The sequence below is a fragment of the Ascaphus truei genome, chromosome 5 (assembly GCF_040206685.1).
Source record: "Ascaphus truei isolate aAscTru1 chromosome 5, aAscTru1.hap1, whole genome shotgun sequence".
NCBI classification, from domain to species: Eukaryota; Metazoa; Chordata; class Amphibia; order Anura; family Ascaphidae; genus Ascaphus; species Ascaphus truei.
This window is the reverse complement of record NC_134487.1, coordinates 99,096,363-99,115,027: the sequence shown is the minus strand read 5'-3', so window position 1 is coordinate 99,115,027 and position 18,665 is coordinate 99,096,363. Positions and strand designations below refer to the sequence as shown.

At 49.5% G+C, this 18,665-nt stretch overlaps 1 protein-coding gene across 4 annotated transcripts in view; it reads right to left on the bottom strand.

Moving 5' to 3' along the window:
• Positions 1-6,409, bottom strand: part of MDM1 (Mdm1 nuclear protein) — a 54,176-nt gene extending 47,767 nt beyond the window's left edge. The window contains exon 1 of one of the 4 annotated variants that reach the window (XM_075600303.1): positions 6,196-6,409. In XM_075600303.1, the coding sequence (XP_075456418.1) occupies positions 6,196-6,366 (171 nt within the window). In that variant the 5' untranslated portion in view covers positions 6,367-6,409. The remainder of the gene's footprint in view (positions 1-6,195) is intronic. The other 3 variants (XM_075600305.1, XM_075600302.1, XM_075600304.1) reach the window with 3 other exon arrangements.
• Positions 6,410-18,665: the final 12,256 nt, after the last annotated feature.

Here is an 18,665-nt window from a genome sequence, read left to right as displayed (position 1 = left end):
ACGGGAGCAAGGGACCGGCCTGTCTGTTAGTCATGCCTAGGTGGACACACGTGAGGGCATAGGAGGCATCTGCAAGCACGTTTTCCAGCGACTGTGTTTTGGACTTTGTAACAGTGACTTAACCCATTTCAAGTAAAACTGCCTCTAAATACTCTGAGGAATACAGCAGGTGGCTGGTTAATTGCAGTCAATTAACCAGACTCCACCTGTATAATCAGAGCTCTAGAAAAGCGTCCTGTGGGAAACTGCAAGCAGAGACTCCTTAGCACACAACTGAACTGACTTCAGGAGAAGATGATGTCTTGAGCACAAAGGCTGTAATGACAACAAGACACACTAAGACCAGACTGATATTCCTGGGAGCGGCTGGACTGCAAAGCCTGCATCTGGAAACGCCGGACCAGCACGGTCAGATAAGACTTTCTTATATATTGCTCCCTGATTAACTGTTCTATGTTTTTGGTACTGGGAACAGGCCTATCCAGACAGTCACAGATAGTTAGGGCATATACTGTTTAGTTATTCTCCAAAATAGCGTAGGCTTTCTTTTATGTTTTGTGCTGTGCTGTTTAAAGGAACCGGCTCAATAAAGCAATGTTTTAATTACACTCAAACCAGTCTCCATTAGTGTACCTCTACACACATCTCTAAGGCTGCGGTCCCAGTGCCTTCTACAGTGCACACCTCGCCGTGCGTATAAGCACTGCCCCTCAATGGGGCTGGGCCCAGTACGCACCTTCGCGTGGAAGATGCAGCTGCGCCATACTACAACATTTTCCTAAAGACACGGAAATTGAGTTCACAGTTTGCGACGGAGGCGTGGCCACGCCCCCGCCAGCGGTTCCGTCATTGAGGGCGAACCAGCCGCGTAAGGTCATGGCCACGCCCCTAGAAAACCCCAGCCACGGCCCCCGTCGCAAACACTGCAGCCTTCTCCCAGACCGCAGATCGCGGTGAAGCGCTGTGCACGTGCCGCCCCCGCCAGGCGCACGGGTGAAAGCCGCAATCTGCGGTTTAGATGCAGGAGATCGCGACGGGGGCGGTGTGGTGGGAGCACGGTCATGACGTCATGTGGCTGATTCACCCTCATTGGTTGAACCGCCGCCGTGACGTGGTCAGCGCTCTGTCGCCACAAGAAATGACAAAATCCTTGCCTTTTACAAAATGTAGTCGCGCATCGCGATCTCTACATGCGCATGCAGGCAGCTACTGAGCTCGGCACCATAGAGGAGCGGATCTCGTCATAGTTGTGACGCAGCCAAGATATGTGAACTGCAGGCAGGAGGCAGCCTGAGGATACAGGGAGGCGTGGCTGTGAGCGGTTCACCCTCACTGGTTGAACACATGACGCTTCCGTCATCTGAAGAAAAACAAATCTCAGTCTGTTCTCCTATCTGTCCCCTTGCAGTTGCTGTCTGCGTGCGCATCGCGCTAGGTAAACACTTTAATTAATTGTCTTGTAGAACAAGAAATGGGGGGCTTACCCAGCACTCAAATTAGAAAAATAAAGTAAATGAGAAATATGTTATAAAGAAATGTTACTGTGATATTGCCACAATATGTACAGTATAGATAATCGCAAAGGTCAGCAATATACGTACAACTGGGAGTAACAGCAAATGGAGTGGGAGAACAGGGTGGGGGAAGGGAAAGGAATAAGGAATAAGGAAAAGAAAAGGGAAAAGGGGGAGGGAACAAGACAAATAAAGGGGGCAACGTTTCGGGCGGGATGCCCCTTCTGGCCCGTTCCCCATCACAGTGATCAAGGGTAGTTCCCTTAAATCCTATATGAACAACTAAAAACAAAATACACAATATAGCAACCTATAAAATAATCTAGTGATCCAAGAGTGGTCACTAGTTACATAGTTACATAGTTACATAGTAGATGAGGTTGAAAAAAGACATAGGTCCATCAAGTTCAACCTATGCTAAATTTAGACTCCAGATACTTTATCCTATATCTATACTTACTTACTAGTAAATGTATGCCCAAACAAGTCTAGTGGCAATTAGACCAACCAACTGTAGAGTATATCTCAAGGATAACTGGTAATTAGCAGAGATAATCTCACGCAACAATGCTAAATAAGCCAGTAATGCAGGGGTTAATAACAAAACTGCTACAGGCTAAGCAAGCCAATAATATCATAAGATCAGTCATATATGCATAAGCTGCGGCACCGCTGCCGCTGAACTCGCTCATGCTTGGAGAGCAGTGATGTCACCAGCTCACCAAGCATGAACGATCGATGTCCTGCAACATTTTTAGAGCAGGAGCGGGGGGCGTGGCTATTTCGGGAGAGGGTGTGTCATTGGCTGTATAGGGGCTGTCTGTGTTTCTGTGTATATCTCTCTCCCCCGTCCCCTCATCTCTCTCCCCCCATTGCTCTCTCTCCCCTGCCCCCACGCGCTCTCTCTCTCCTCTGTCCCCCCCCCACGCTCTCTCTCCCGACCCCCTCTCTCTCACGGCCATCCCCCCTCTCTCCCCCGTCCCCCCTGCGTGCGCTCTCTCTCCCCCCCTCTCTTTCTCTCTCTCTCTCCCTTCTCCCCCTCTCTCTCTCCCCTCTCCCCCACCACACCACTCCGTTTGCCCCCCCCTCTGTCCGTTTGCCCCCCCCTCTGTCCGTTTGCCCCCCCTCTGTCCGTTTGCCCCCCCCTCTGTCCGTTTGCCCCCCCCTCTGTCCGTTTGCCCCCCCCCCTCTGTCCGTTTGCCCCCTCCTCTCAGTCTGTTTGCCCCCCCCCCCTTCCACTTCTCTCTGCTGAATTCAGTGTTTGTGTTTTGTGTGTGTGTGTGACAGTAAAACACGCCCTCTCACTTCCCATTTGTCAGAGCAGGGCCATGTGACCCTGCTCTCAGCACGAAAGTATCTCTCCCTTGTCTCCCCAAGCACAACGCTTGGGAGAGCGTGTGTGCACGCGCGAGCACAGCGGGAGAGGGGATGTGGTGATCCACATTGAAGAAGGTAAACGCGCCAAGCGCATAGCGAGCTCAGCGCCAGAGGGGACTCAGCCTAAGGTATAACCAGCACTTAAGCAGAGAATCTCAAGCAACAATGTTATACAAGACAGAAATTAAGGGGTTAACAAACATGCTACAGGCTAAGCAAGCCAATAACCTGTGGCCTGCAGAGTATCCAGTGCTGCTTCCTGAGACGTTTCTCCTACTGGGTGCACGTAATCCCTTTGAGCCTCTCAGTGCTGGTTATACCTTATGCCTATCTGACTCTAATTCTATGATATTATTGGCTTGCTTAGCCTGTAGCAGTTTTGTTATTAACCCCTGCGTTACTGTCTTATATAGCATTGTTGCTTGAGATTATCTCTGCAAAATATCAGTTATCCTTGAGATATACTCTACAGTTGGCTGGTCTAATTGCCACTAGTGACCACTCTTGGATCAATATATTATTTTATAGGTTGCCATATTGTGCACATTGTTTTTAGTTGTTCAGTGTGTAGGGAGTTACGTCCATATAGGATTTAGGGAAGTACCCTTTATAACTGTGATCTTGGGGAACGGGCCAGAAGGGGCATCCCGTCCCGAAACATTGCCCCCCTTATGTCTTGATCCCTCCCCCTTTTCTTTTCCTTATTCCTTTCCCTTCCCTTACACCCTGTTCTCCCACTCCATTTGTTGTTACTCACAGTTGTACGTATATTCCTGACCTTTGCGATTATCTATACAGTACATAAGTTAATGTGGCAAGCGCTGCCCGCTCAGCGCTAGCAGGGGCGCAGCCTTAGGCCGCGCTTATAGTGCTGGCAACAGCGACATGACGTCACCCGTCGCCACCTGCGAAAGTTATAATTTAACTTTCAGCGACGTCGCTAGCGACAGGGTCATTGATTGGTTTAGAGATGGTCACATGTGGCGACAGTCCCAGAAAAATCAAATTTGCCCGGCTTCCAAATTTTTGGTCACTCCGTCGCCCTTACTATTGTCAATTGTTTTGTTTTGGAGCGACGTCACGTCGCCGGCACTCTAAGCACAGCCTTAGTCTGGGATTATGGTTCCTGATTTGTGAACTTGGCTGCAGGAGATCGTAGACGCGTGGCGGGGGCATGGCGGACGTGTTACGAAATCGGTTCGCCCTCATTCGCTGAACCAGCTCACGTGCGCTGATGTAACGCTGCAGTCGCCTGAAAATACAAACTTTGTTGTATTTTCAAAACGCGTGTCAACGCGCCTCTTCGCTGGTAGGCGTGCAGGCACGGGGGTATCTCCCATAAGAAAATACAGCAGAGTGGTTGCCGGGTGCGCACACGCAGGGATGCCGGCACCATAATCCCCGCCTTAGACAGGTCTGCAACCCTGCCTTTCACCATTATCACCTAGCACAGGGGGGCACAAACTTTTTTCTCTACCCCCCCCCCCCCCGTTTACCTTGGCTCCGGCAGCATGATGTCACGTTGCCGTAGCAACGTTACATCACATGACCTCGCGGCGTCATTTGAAGCCATCTAAGAAGCCGCCGGAGCTAAGGTAAGTTAGGTTTACAGAGGCCCTGCAGCTCCCCCGGCATTTAATTTAAGTGCCTTCGGGAAGCGCGCGGGGCCTCTTTAAACCCTGCACCCCCCGCAGTCAGGGGGGCGCCCCCCCCGTTTGCACAGCGCTGACCTATCATACAGTGCTTCCACTGCAGCAAGGGATTCTGGGAAACGACATGCACATGAGCCCACAATGTGTCACCTTTTGCCTGAAAAACCATTTACATGGAACCCATATAAGCAAATGCAAAGCTGTTCACACAGCTTTTAAGCACAGCATGGGATTAGATGCAAAGCCAGTCAAACCACTCACAGACATGTTTCAACCTTAAGGCTGCGTCCCCGCTGGCACTGAGCAGGCAGCGCTTGCCGCTTTTACTTATATCTATATATGCAAGTCCCCGCTCACGTGGTGCGCGCACGGGCACGCACGCTCACCCACCCACGCTTTGCCCATGGTTAAACAAAAGAAATTAACTTTCGAGCATGCTCAACTTGCCCGCAACACCCTCTCTCCCCCCCCCCCCCCGGCCCGGCGCGCACTTCCTAAATAGTCAGGACACCCGGTACTCATGCTTGGTGAGCTGGTGACGTCACCGCTCTCAAGCATGAGCGCGGTCAGTGCTAGCGGGGCCGCAGCCTTAGACTGCGGATATGGTGCCACAGCCCGTGCGGAGACGCACGGAGGCTGAGGGAAAGCGGGTGCTTTCCCTGGCCATAATACTCGGGCCATGGGGGCCGTTCCTAGTGATGTCACAGAGCTAGTTAGCCCTCATTGGTCGAACCGCTCACAAGACCGCCATGTCGTGCCAGAAATCAGTTTTAACTTTTTACTTCCGCATCGCACGCCCCCTCCTGTCTCCGCGCGCAGTCTGTTCGCTCAGCGTGCGTCCGCGCGGTCTGAGGTACCATGGACGCATCCTTATGGGTCTCATCAGTGTTGAGGTTGGTCATACTGGCTCTGCAATTTTCAACGCTGGGTAGGGTAACGGTGGAGGTTTTTTTGTTGCTTTTTTCACACACACACACACACACACACACACACACACACACACACACACACACACACACACACACACACACACACACACACACACACACACACGTATCGGTACCATGTTAGCCGAGCTTTAATAATCAAAAATGAAAAGACGATACCGTTCTGTGGCTAATGAAATGCTTTTATTTGTGAGAGCTTTCGAGATTCATTGATTTCTTCCGGCGGTGTAACATCGCCAGAAGAGATCAGTGTATCTAGAAAGCTCGCACAAATAAAAGCATTTTGTTAGCCACAGAACGGTATAGTCTATTCATTTTTTTTTTAAATATATATATATACACATATATACACATATATATACACACACACACACACACACACACACACACACACACACACACACGTCATGTCTAGCTTCTTACAAACGGCCATATACTGCACATAGGTCATGTATATCTCTGTACTAGCTACCATACACTAAATATACGGTACAGATGTCATTGTATCACTATCCATAGTTATACTGTATATCACGCATACATCAGAACATCTCATCATCATTACCCAGCAGTTTTCATACACAGATCACGTGCACATTATTAATATACCGGTATATACATAGACAGACACACAATGATGTACATGAACGCTGCTGTATATACACAGCTATGCTATTCACTTCCAGTTCATCACAAAGCCCGCACCTTGAATCGCACCGCCATGGTGCGAGCCTCCTCACAGGGATGCGCTGTATGTGGTGTAGACTCTCTCTCTCTCGCTCTGACACTCGCGGCTACAGGAGGAGGCTGCTGGTGTAAACAGGACCCGTTGCCCTGGCAAAGCCGCAGCGCGCGCGTCCATCCCTCATTGCCCATGCGCGCCCTAACGGCTCAGACAGCAGCCCCACAAATCAGAGCGCGGCCTCCCGCGTCTACCCGAGCTTCCTCTCACCTCTGTTTACTCATGTGACTGTGTGAGGGCGTGACGTACCCGCGGGGAATTGGTTCACTGCTGTTCAGTGTAGCCAGCTGGAGATGGTCTGTTATTCCTGCCTGTACCTTTCCATGAAAGGGGCATATTTTTTATTCAGTGCCTCCAAATGTCACTGATATAGGTCCCTAGAGGTGGTAGATGTTATATGATTACTATTAGGAACTACTGCTGTTGACTGTCATTGCTGATTGGGAAGTGTTTATAGTAAAGGGAAATTGCTTACCTTGTCATGCTGTCATGTCTGCTGATTTTATCATTCATTTTTTTTTTTTTAAGTTAAATGCTTAATAACCTATGAAATGGCCACTATAGGATTGATACAATGGAAAGAGCTGCTGTTAGGACACTGACAATGTTTCTAGTAGTATGGCAGATCTATACCAAATCAAACTATCCCCGTTTTCTAATATATCACAATCATTTCTATCACTAATATTGATATTGTATTGCAACATTGGTATTGTCATACAACATTTGGCCCCTTTTCCCCCGTGTCTAGGGTGACTACGTGTGGTGTGCTTTAACTGATTCTCCGCTGCATGGAGTCTGGGGTGTACCTGATTCGTTCCGGTGACAGCGCCTCCACCTGTGAAGGATCCTAGCACTGCTGGATACCCCTTGCACAGGACCCAATACAATAAATACACACACTTGTATAAGATAACAGGTTTTTCTGAACGCATATAATACTATAACGGAATGACATATATTAAGGTAGGCCTCACACAACCGTAACCACACAGTGTCCCAACCACCTTGTCCATAACCTGGTGAGATTTTCCCCCAACGTACTGAGGTGCCCGGGGCACCTAAGCACCTGGTGTCCACAGGAGCCACAACCCACCCCAAAGTGTGTGGTTGCACTACCCACAGGAAGTGTGGGTTATAGTTGGTGCACGTGATGATCTTGCTCCCTGCCGGAGCACCCGGTACCACCAGCTGATGAAAGGGGCCCATCTGGTCCCACACCGTCAGCAATGGCATCTGCCTCCATGTGGGGTAGACTTCGAGTGGAGGGTCCCACCGTGAAAAGAGAGTCTCTTATCATGTGGTGTTGGTCTGGTTCCAGACCAAAAGCCGCAAGTACTGCACGACGTCGCTGTGTCCCTGACACTATAGGTTCTTATTGGGGCAGTATCCCTATCTAAGGGGGCCTGTACCTGAAGCACCCACAATTTGTTTGGGTCTCAGAGCCTACCTTTGGCCAAAGGGGGCAAGCTAGGCCTAGTCCAGGGAGGCACAGCTCCCTGGACACTGCCTCTCTGTTTCTGCTCCATCTTCAGACTGGCGTGGCTCTCCAAGCGAGCCAAATGTATCTTCAGTGCAGGGGAATGCTGCAGCCCTATTGGCTGTTGTGCCTCACATGTTCTGCAGCCCCAGTGACTACTGGGGTATGTAGTCCCCTGTGAAGGGAGCCGCCATGGACCTCCGGCGACCCGCTCGCCATCCCTACTGCCCGCAACGCTCCTGCAGCCTCCCCCGCCTAGCCACACTCTCCCCAGCCATATGGTGAGGTAAGGGGGCCAATGGGGACCTGGCCACAAATATATCAACAGTGTCCTCCCAATAAAAAGCCTTGTGGTGTCTTTGAAAGATGCAGTCATAGGCCACGTCCATAGTCCCCATGACGTTGCGCGCATCGCAAACAAAAGGCCGTACCTTAATGAGGATGGTTATAGAGCGTGCACGAGAGCGATGGCGCAGCCGAGTTTTCGCGCGCCAAAATAATTTTATTTTGTCGCGCGATGGCCGGGTCACGTGAGCAGTCCAGCCAATGAGGGCGAACCGCTCACGTGACATCACGGGCACGCCTCCAACACGCCTCCCCTTCGCATCTCCTCCAGATCCCACTGGCCAGGGATTGCCTCTGCAGCAAGCACGCGCACGCCTACTATATCTGAGGCCTTAGGCTACGTTTATAGTTAGGTGCAACGTTGCGTGCGATTTCACGTGCTGCGTGAACAAAGTGCAGCAGCTGATACGTGCCGGCCATAGTGCACGCGAGCACGATGCAGAGCAACCGCGTTGCAGATTATTCAAAAGAAAAATCATTTTTTTTTGTGCGGTGGCCGCGTCACGTGAGCGGTTCAGCCAATGGAGGGCAAACCAGCAAGGTGATGCATCCGCCACGCCTCTCCATCGCCTCCGGCCTCAGTGCCAGACAGGCGTGCACGACACCATGGGCTCCGTCGTGCGTGCCTATTATAATCGCGGCCTTAGAGCCATATTGTCATTTTGTATCAGACTTAATAAGGTGAACAAGGAGGCTATGAAGTAATCGCATGAATGCTAAATCAAATATAGAGTTCAAGATAAAGGGGTTTATGCACTGACATGATCTGTGTCATATTTTTGCATCAAGAATGTAGTGGTAAAAAGTAATACTAATCTTAGTAAAATTGGGTGCTAATTATACAGGTTGTTATGTGACTTGTTACATATCATAATGCATAATTAGTTGACTGAAATTATGTCTGACGCATGGCATGGCGTTGTCACATGTCTGCTTGATACATAGTTTAATTTTAAATCGTCCGTTGACGCAAATGTTTACATTTTAAAGTACATTCTCCCTTACATGTGTAACTGTGTTTTCCCTGGGCCCTACTGATCCTGACCCATATGTAAGAAAATCCCCCAATTACATGGATATGTGATATGTGGTGCACCTGCTGGCAACAGGACTCCTGAGTCTCCCGCTGGGTTGGTATGGGGAATATCACCATGACAGGCGTCTGAGGTAGCATTCTGAGTCCTACTCACATTCGATGCAGCGCCTCCACCCCATCAGGATCTCTGCAGCAGCAGGTGCAAGTATCTGATGGGGAACTCCTTCTTGGTGCCTCCTTCTGGTGAATAACTCCACACTCACACAGAAGGGATCTTTTGAACCAGGGCATCTTTAATGTCATCTCCATAGGCAGACTGCCCCTCATTGCGGACGACACTTAGCCGCTCATTTCTTTGGAGCACTCCATGCAGAAGGTTCCTCCTCTCTTAATAGAGTTGTTTCCACCTCTCCCCTAAGGGAGATCCACCAGCTGTGCCATGTCCCTGGACACAGTGTGAAAGTCAGCTTGCTCTGAAGTATCTGACAGGCAGACTGGCCCTGCTGCAGACACTTCACTCAGGAACATAGAACATAACACAACCTGGACTAAGAACACACAAACTTTAGGCAGTGCTGTGTCCTATATAGACTCCAGAAACAGACCCACCTCTGTGTCACTAACAGTGGACACAAAGCATGTTGTCACTTCCTGTGTTACATATGACACTTCACCAGGGTTTGAGGGCAAACCTCCATGATTGTTACTGGCAACCCTGCCTACTTACCAGGATTACTGCCAGCATGAGAAAGATATGTACACCATTTTTACAAATGGCTACAATCTCCCCCTGGTGGAACCCAACGTCCCCGGCTGGGATCTAAATTTGCGGAACCTTCCTTCAGGTAGCACTGCAACACATAACAACATAACAATTTATTAGAATAGAAATACATTATTACAAAACACATCACAGTGAATAATATTACAGAAAAATACATCCTAACTTAGATGGTATACAACCAGGATTACTCCCTGATGGAGTATCCATTTTAATACTAAAGCCTGAGATCAGGTTTCTTGACTACCTTACCCTCAGGATATCTCTTGTACTACCATACCCTCTTAAGGTGGCCTGCGCACAACATGGTCCACTGGGTTTAGAGCAGAACGACTATAACACTCTGGGTGACATACTGGACACCCACAATCAGCCCATAATTCCTTCCTGGATGCTAGTGGACTGAGAGGATCATGCCCATACACTTCCTTAAGGCATCTCCTGGAGATGTAAGCTATCTTGTCTGTCTCATTATACCAATTCTCATCTGATATTTCACGATTTTCCAATTTTCTATGGAACTATCAGAATCCCAATTGTCCTCGTCTGATCCTTCCTCATCATCAGAACTATATCCCCTATCCTCATCAGTGGAACCCATCTCAAACTCAATTTCTCCCTCCCATGGATGGTGGAAATAAATAAAGCAAAGCTTTTAGGCGATTCCTGGCAACTCTTGCTGACACTGGAGGTACATAGGGGTTTACCTGAGCAACAGGCACAATAGGAGCAACATTACCCAAATCCCCAGACTTTCCACTGGAATGAGTGGGCATACAATAACACTTGAATTTCCCTTTAGCCACATGCTTAATTACAGTAGGGTTCATCACCGGAGACTTCACATATGGTTATCACTTCCATCCCCGATCCCTCATCATCAGAGGTCACACAATCACCCCAGTCCTTAGGCCTTTCCTCTGAGGCACCCCGTGACTCCCCAGACCACCCTTCGCTCGATCGGGACCCCGAGGGAGACGTGACAGGGGCAGGGATTTGGGCAAAGGGAAGTGGGAAGTGTCCTTACGCTGCAATACCTCTGCCGGTGCCAGTGTTGAGCAGATCAGGCTCACCCGTCTCCTGGTTTCCAGGCTTCCGCAGGGCCTGCCAGCTCTTGCTCTTCGCTGCTCCAGCCCTGCGGGTACAGCACGGCCGTCGCGAGGGCGCGGCCATCTTCCAACCGGTTCCGCTGTGTCCGCCGGAAGTGATGTAATCTATCTCGTGGGACGAAGCGCCGCCATCTTGTTTTGGGTTCCCCACCGGAACCTCTTCCTCCAGAACGACATCCACTGCCGGAAGTAAAGGTTCTTCTCTCCGCTCCGCTCGGGCCTTGGCTGGGCCTTCCTCCGCCGTCGCCACCATCAGTGCCTGTGAAGGGTAAGGAGGTGTCTCACTGGTCCGTCGGCTCGGGATGGGGTCTTCTCCTTCCACGCTGAGAGTCACCACGGCCGCAGGACTCCTCCGCTCTGGTCGCATCAGCGCAGGTGCTCGCGGATTCTCAGGATTCGCTGCGCTACGGTACAGGTAAGTGCTGGTTCTTTTGCAGCACCGCTGTAGTGGTCCGCCGGTAGGCGCATGACCACCGATGTCGGGCTTGCTTGTTCCTCGTCCGAAAAGGCAGACTCCGACGCAGGTAGTGCATCTCGGCAGGGGACCGACAGCGAGGTTCTGGGTTCTCGCTGCGGTTGCAGGCCCCTGTTTCTTTAGGCTCCATCGCAATCATCAGCAACGATCCCCATTCTCCGGGATCAGCTTTCTCTGTCTTGATTCTGGGTGAAGCTCCAGCCGTCAGCACCTCCCTCCTCCACGGTCTGCCCAGGCATGAAGGGCTGCACGGCCCACAGATAGTATATGCCGCATTGTGGGCACCTCGCCGTGGTACTGGCTTCTCCGCCTGGCAATCGGCACTGCATGCACAGGCATCGCAAGGTTCCGGTATCACCCGCCTTTATTACCAGGAAGCCTCCTGGCAATGAGTAGGGGTGTGCTGCAATGTCCATTTCTTTCTCACTTGTAGTACTGATTACAGGGGACACTTTGCACAGTGGTCTTGCCTGTTCACTAGCTCCTCGCAACTGAAGGGCAGGGGTCGCACATCCAGCTCCTCCCTCCGACAACTCGAGTCTTGATTGGCAGAGATAAAGACCCCTCCCCCTGGTGAATATTTGGGGAGGGTTTCATAGATTCACAGGGTGACCCATAATTGGCTCTGAGCCTGTCACAGTCCAGGAGGGCGCGGCCACAGCTTTCGCGCCATACCCCCCAGCAGGATGGGGTTCTCGTTTTGGCGCCAATCCCGGCCAACTTTCTGCAATCTTAGCATTTGCAGAATTCTCTTCACTCGGCCCACGCGGTCTCCCAGGGAAGCGGGAACCGCTAGCTTGGTTTGCACGGCCATTCACTATAGCAACTGAGGTAGATTTTTGTCTTGGGATCACCGTCTGGAAATCAGGTTCTCCATCCACTCCGCACATAACAACAATGTCCTCATCACTGACCTCCAGGGTAGCACCCCGGGATCCTAGGCAGGACAAAAACGGCGCGGCCACAGCCTTGGTGCCACTCCATAACATGCTTGCAAAAGTCCCTTCTGCAGCGCTCTCCTCTGTGGCTTACACACCACGTGCGCTCTCTCCATCAGGCGCTGGCCGCCATCTTTGATTCTCTGCACCGCGCGGAACTTCACCTCTTGCGGTCGCCATCTTTTCTTGGTAATTACTGTAATCGCACATGGTGCTCCTCTCTGCGGGGCAGCTGCCATTTCGATGCAATAAAGAATTCCAGTGCACCACCTACATGTATCTAATGTATGTTTGACTCATGTTACTACCTCAGGCTAGGCTCACTCTCTCAGTGTATGTTGTGTCCACCTTCCTCCAGTATGTGCTCTGCGGTAAGTGTCCTGGCTCCTGGCTAGAGTACTCTGGCTTCTCCCATGCAGTACTAAGGCGTCTACCTACTGTTGGCCACCTCTAGTGCAGGTCCTCTCTGGAATTTCTGACCCGAGTTAACCAGGCTATCCCCTCAGGCATCCCACAACTAGCTGCCTCAAGGCGACTAGAACAGCTATAGCCCTGTCTCCAGATCCACTTTACACCTCTCAGGGCCCCTAGGGTGTGCTTTGCGATGTCACCACGATTTTCCTGACTACCCTTTAGGTCCCATCCCCATAAACAGCACTGACTGGCAGCATACACTCTCCCTGTTTCCTAGTGTGCCTAGCAAAAACCTGTCCTGTTGATACAGCATCTCAGCAGCGCCTCCAACTGTAACAGTGTTTTCCCTGGGCCCTACTGATCCTGACCCATATGTAAGAAAATCCCCCAATTACATGGATGTGTGATATGTGGTGCACCTGCTGGCAACAGGACTCCTGAGTCTCCCGCTGGGTTGGTATGGGGAATATCACCATGACAGGCGTCTGAGGTAGCATTCTGAGTCCTACTCACATTCGATGCAGCGCCTCCACCCCATCAGGATCTCTGCAGCAGCAGGTGCAAGTATCTGATGGGGAACTCCTTCTTGGTGCCTCCTTCTGGTGAATAACTCCACACTCACACAGAAGGGATCTTTTGAACCAGGGCATCTTTAATGTCATCTCCATAGGCAGACTGCCCCTCATTGCGGACGACACTTAGCCGCTCATTTCTTTGGAGTACTCCATGCAGAAGTTTCCTCCTCTCTTAATAGAGTTGTTTCCACCACTCCCTTAAGGGAGATCCACCAGCTGTGCACTCTGAAGTATCTGACAGGCAGACTGGCCCTGCTGCAGACACTTCACTCAGGAACATAGAACATAACACAACCTGGACTAAGAACACACAAACTTTAGGCAGTTCTGTGTCTTATATAGACTCCAGAAACAGACCCACCTCTGTGTCACTAACAGTGGACACAAAGCATGTTGTCACTTCCTGTGTTACATATGACACTTCACCAGGTTTTGAGGTCAAACCTCCATGATTGTTACTGGCAACCCTGCCTACTTACCAGGATTACTGCCAGCATGAGAAAGATATGTACACCATTTTTACACATGGCTACACATGGAAAACACTAGATAAAAATAAATATTATAGTCAATATGTTTCATTGGGTTTGTCAGGCGTTTATATTTGTATTATTAATTTTGTTTACAATTACACAAGAAAATCATTAATAATAGCAGGAATTTCATTTGAAACACGGCCCTGTTTTTTTTATTATGTAACAGTACTGTATATGGTAAAGACTGAGGTGCAATCACTCAATTATTGTCCACTATAAGAAAGTTCAATTTTTACAGGTGTAGATACAACCATAAAAGTAAATACAATTAAATTATTATAAAAAAAAAAAAAAAATGAATTACTAGAAAAACAGAAGAGAGGGGGGAGGGGAAGAGAGTGCTTGAACGTGGAAAATCTTAAAGCATAGATAAATAACATAAGAACTCAGGTATATGTAAAGGCTCAAATTGACCTAATTGTAGGGTGACCAGATTTTCAAAATGAAAAACCGGGACACAATAAAAAATTATTTATAAAATAAATCACATCACATGACGCACCCCGTTGCCATGACAATGAGACACTGACGTCAGGCGGTGACATGTTGCCATGACAATGTGGCATCGCTTGATGCTTCGGCACCATAATCGTCCCGTTGGTGGGGGCTGCAGTGTGTGTCTGTGTCTATAGGAGGTGGGCCCTGCAGTGTGTGTTTGTGTGTATATAAATAACGAAGACATTAATTAAAATTAAAACAATTAACAAATTAAAATTAAATAAATATTTAATTGACAAATTAAAATTAAATAAAAAAATGTAGGCTTTAATTAAAATTAAGACTTTTAAAAATGTGACCTTCCTGACCTTACACTTTGCAAAATAGGGTCTCTTGCTCTCCTCGAGGCAGTCAGTGACATCACTGCCATGCAGGGCTTTCCTGGGGCCCAGGAAGAACGTTTTCACCGAGGCCCTCTACCCACGTTTCGGCGGCCTTGCGAGACCCCCCCCCCTTCTCACACACCTCCTCACCCTCACCCCACCTCACATTCCCCAGTCACCCTTTCCTTCTCCCCCCTCTCACCCATTCCTTCCCCCCCTCTCTCTTACACCCCCACCCCCATGTATTTTTCTCCCCTCCCCACACTCAACCTCCCTCCCCAATATACGTGCACACACAGTGACACACAAACACACAGTGACAAACACACACAGCCCCTCCCCTCCTCATACTTCCCCCTCCTCTCCTCATACCTGCCCCCTCATACTTCCCCCTCTTCTCCTCCCCTCATACCTCCCCATATACCTCCTCTCCTCATACCTCTCCCTCCCCATCCTTTCCTCATACCTATCCTCTCCCGCCTCCTTATATCTCCCCTCCTCATACCTTCCCCATCCCTCCTCATACCTTCCCCTCAGCTCCTCATATCTCCCCCTCCTCATACCTTCCCCTCAGCTCCTCATATCTCCCCCCCTCATACCTTCCCCTCAGCTCCTCATAACTCCCCCTCCTCATATCTCCCCCTCCTCATACCTTCCCCTCAGCTCCTCATATCTCCCCCTCCTCATATCTCCCCCTCCTCATACCTTCCCCCCAGCTCCTCATATCTCCCCCTCCTCATACCTTCCCCCCAGATCCTCATATCTCCCCCTCCTCATACCTTCCCCCCAGCTCCTCATACCTTCCCCTCAGCTCCTCATATCTCCCTCTCCTCATACCTTCCCCTCAGCTATTCATATCTCCCCCTCCTCATACCTTCCCCTTGGCTCCTCATATCTCCCCCTCCTCATACCTTCCCCTCAGCTCCTCATATCTCCCCCTCCTCATACCTTCCCCTCCTCATACCTTCCCCTCCCCCTCCTCATACCTTCCCCTCCTCATACCTCCCCCTCCTCATACATTCCCCTCAGCTCCTCCTATGACACACACAGAGACAGACAGGACACACACAGACAGACAGGAGACACACAGACAGAGCGCGCACGCGCACACACACACACACACAGGAGACACACAGACAGAGCGCGCACACGCACACACAAACACACCTCACTGAAAAGCAGCTCACTCCATCCGGCCCGGTACTAAGCCCCGCCCCCGAGATCCTCTGACCTCCAACCAATCCCCTGCTTCTACTCTCTAAGCCCAGCCCCCCCAGTATTCTAACATGAAAAAAATACTACCTGGCTGCCGCATCATCCTCCTCGGCGCCGCCGCTCGCTCCTCCCGCGCATCACCGCACACCCCTCCCTCGCACCGTCGCTGACTCCCCCGCGCACCAGGGAGAAAAACCGGGACATTCCCAGGACGGACGGGCAACCGGGACAGCCCAGCAAAAACCTGGACTGTCCCGGCAAAAACGGGACGAATGGTCACCTTACCTAATTGAGAACTGGGAACATATCTGTCTTTCTAAAATATGCCTAAAAAAATATTTTTAAAAGACAATTATTTTTTTACACAACTTTTTATAGTTGTACAGTACAGCAGCTATATCGTTGGTAATGTGAATTTACCGCTATCGACTCCTAAGTTCCTTCCTAATCTTCTTATCCCATTTCCAAGGGTAGATGAGACGGAGGGGAATGGATACATTAAAATGTAAATAAAAATAGGAATACAAATCAAATTCAGACTATAAATTAAAACATTAATTGATTAAAAATTAAAAATGAGGGGGATCTGTATGGCATTCCATGGGAGCAGAATTCCTGAAATGCCAACAAACCCAAATCCTCATTTAGACCTCCTGGATATAAGGTCTGCAGTTTAAAAACCCAGTAGGTCTCTTGTTTACGTAATCTCGAGTACCTATCCCCTCTAAGAGAACCTGTGGAAATATGTTCAATGTCAATCACTGTCTTTGGGTTATTATTATGTTTGTGTGCAAAGTGTCTCGAAACCCCATGACCTAGAAATCCTCTGGTGATATTTCTTTAATGTTATAAGAAGCTTTCTCTCAGTGTTCTCTTAGTTTGACCTACATACTGCTAACCGCAAGTGCAAGTTAATAAATAGATCACATGAGTGGCATTACAATGAATAAACTCTTTTATTTTAATGATCTCAATCGTAACCTTAGACTTGATCTCTTTGCTCTTGCTCGTAACATGCGCACGTCAGACAATTATTAAGCCCACACTTGTAGCACCCAATAGGGCAGGCCTGCACAACTCCAGTCCTCAAGGGACGCAAACAGGCCAGATTTTCAGGATATCGCTACTTCAGTACAGCTGGCTCAATTTGTGGCTCAGTAGGCCTGAAAACCTGACCAGTTTGCGGCCCCTGAGGACTGGAGTTGTGCCGGCCTGCTATAGGGAGTTCAGGAAGCCACATGTCACTCACGTTGTCTTACGTTTTTTTCCTGCTTCTTTGATAACAGTCTCGGGGCAAAAACGTTTTTCCAATTTTTCGCCCATTTGAACACAATGGCTGGTTTTTCATTCAGGTTATTCCCTAATATTGGGTCGTTTCGGAGAATATCCCAATGTTTCCAAATGAGTTTTTTTAAGGTATCTGTAGCCCTGTTGTTCTTCGTAATAAATAGACATTCCTCTGCATGACTATTCTTATCTGAGGTTTGTACCCTTGTTTTAAGGAGGCTTCCACTATCTATTTGTTGTACTCTGTCTAGTGCATCTTCAATCCTCACCTTACTATACCCTTTCTGTGACACACTGGGGGGAGAGGAAGAGAGACACACTGGGGGTAGGAAGAGAGACTTGAAGGAGGGAGAGAGAAACACTGGGGGGAGAAAGAGGGACACACTGAAGGAAGGAAGAATGACACTTGGAGGAGGGAGAGACGCACTGAGAAGAGTGAGAGACGCCCTGGGAGTAGGGAGATAGAGAGATGAGGAGAGGGGGAGAGAGACTGGGGGGAGAGGAGAGAGAGACGTGGGACAGGAGAGAGATCCTGGGGTGAGGGGGAGAGAGAATTAATAATACAGCATAAATGGGGATGCTATTAGACAAATATCATTCTAATATTTATTTCTAGGTGATGCAATTTGTTTTATAAATTATTTATTCATGTGTCTCGGTTTTTACTTTTGAAAATCTGATCGCCCTAAATAGGAGTTAAAAAAAAAAAATCAGACAGTATTATCTAATACTTCAGAACAGATTTATTTAAAAGAAAAATCATATAGGATTGTTCACGTTTTGCTGCTTTAAATAGTGTTGTTACTACGGGACTTCATGACTCCATGAAGCATAGAGGTTTTGACATCCTACTACCTCTTGATGCCATCTTCCAGAGTATTGAGCCAGGACTTTTTGAACTTATATGTATGTATTTGTAGCCAGGTCCCCCAGGTTTACCCTCACCTCCGCTGCAATGGGAGAGTAAGGGAAGGTTGCAGAGCGTGCAGGGAGTGCTCCGGTGTACCGGAGGCTCCACGGCGGCCCGAGCGTTCAGGGCACCGCCATTTTGGTACACGCGCATGCGCAGTGAGTCCCGGAGGCGACGGCTCCAGACGAGAGTTCGCGCATGAGCAGAGAGTGGCTGCGGTAGCGCGCGAAGCACGGACCAACCAGAGGGGGCCTAGAATCGGAGACTACAAGTCCCATGAGCCTCAGCCAGACCAGGTGACGCCAGGGAGCCAATAGGGCGACAGGAACTCAGCAGGAAGAGGTTAGGAGGTTGTGCAGGGGAGCACGCTAGTCAGAGAAGATCAGGAAGGGGAAGAGATAGCTCAGTGTGTAGAGAGGCAAGTAGCCTCTGCACTAGGCCCGACTACCCCCAGGCTCAGATAGGCCCTGAGTCCCAGTCAGTTGTAGTCAATGCAGGGACAGGACCTAGA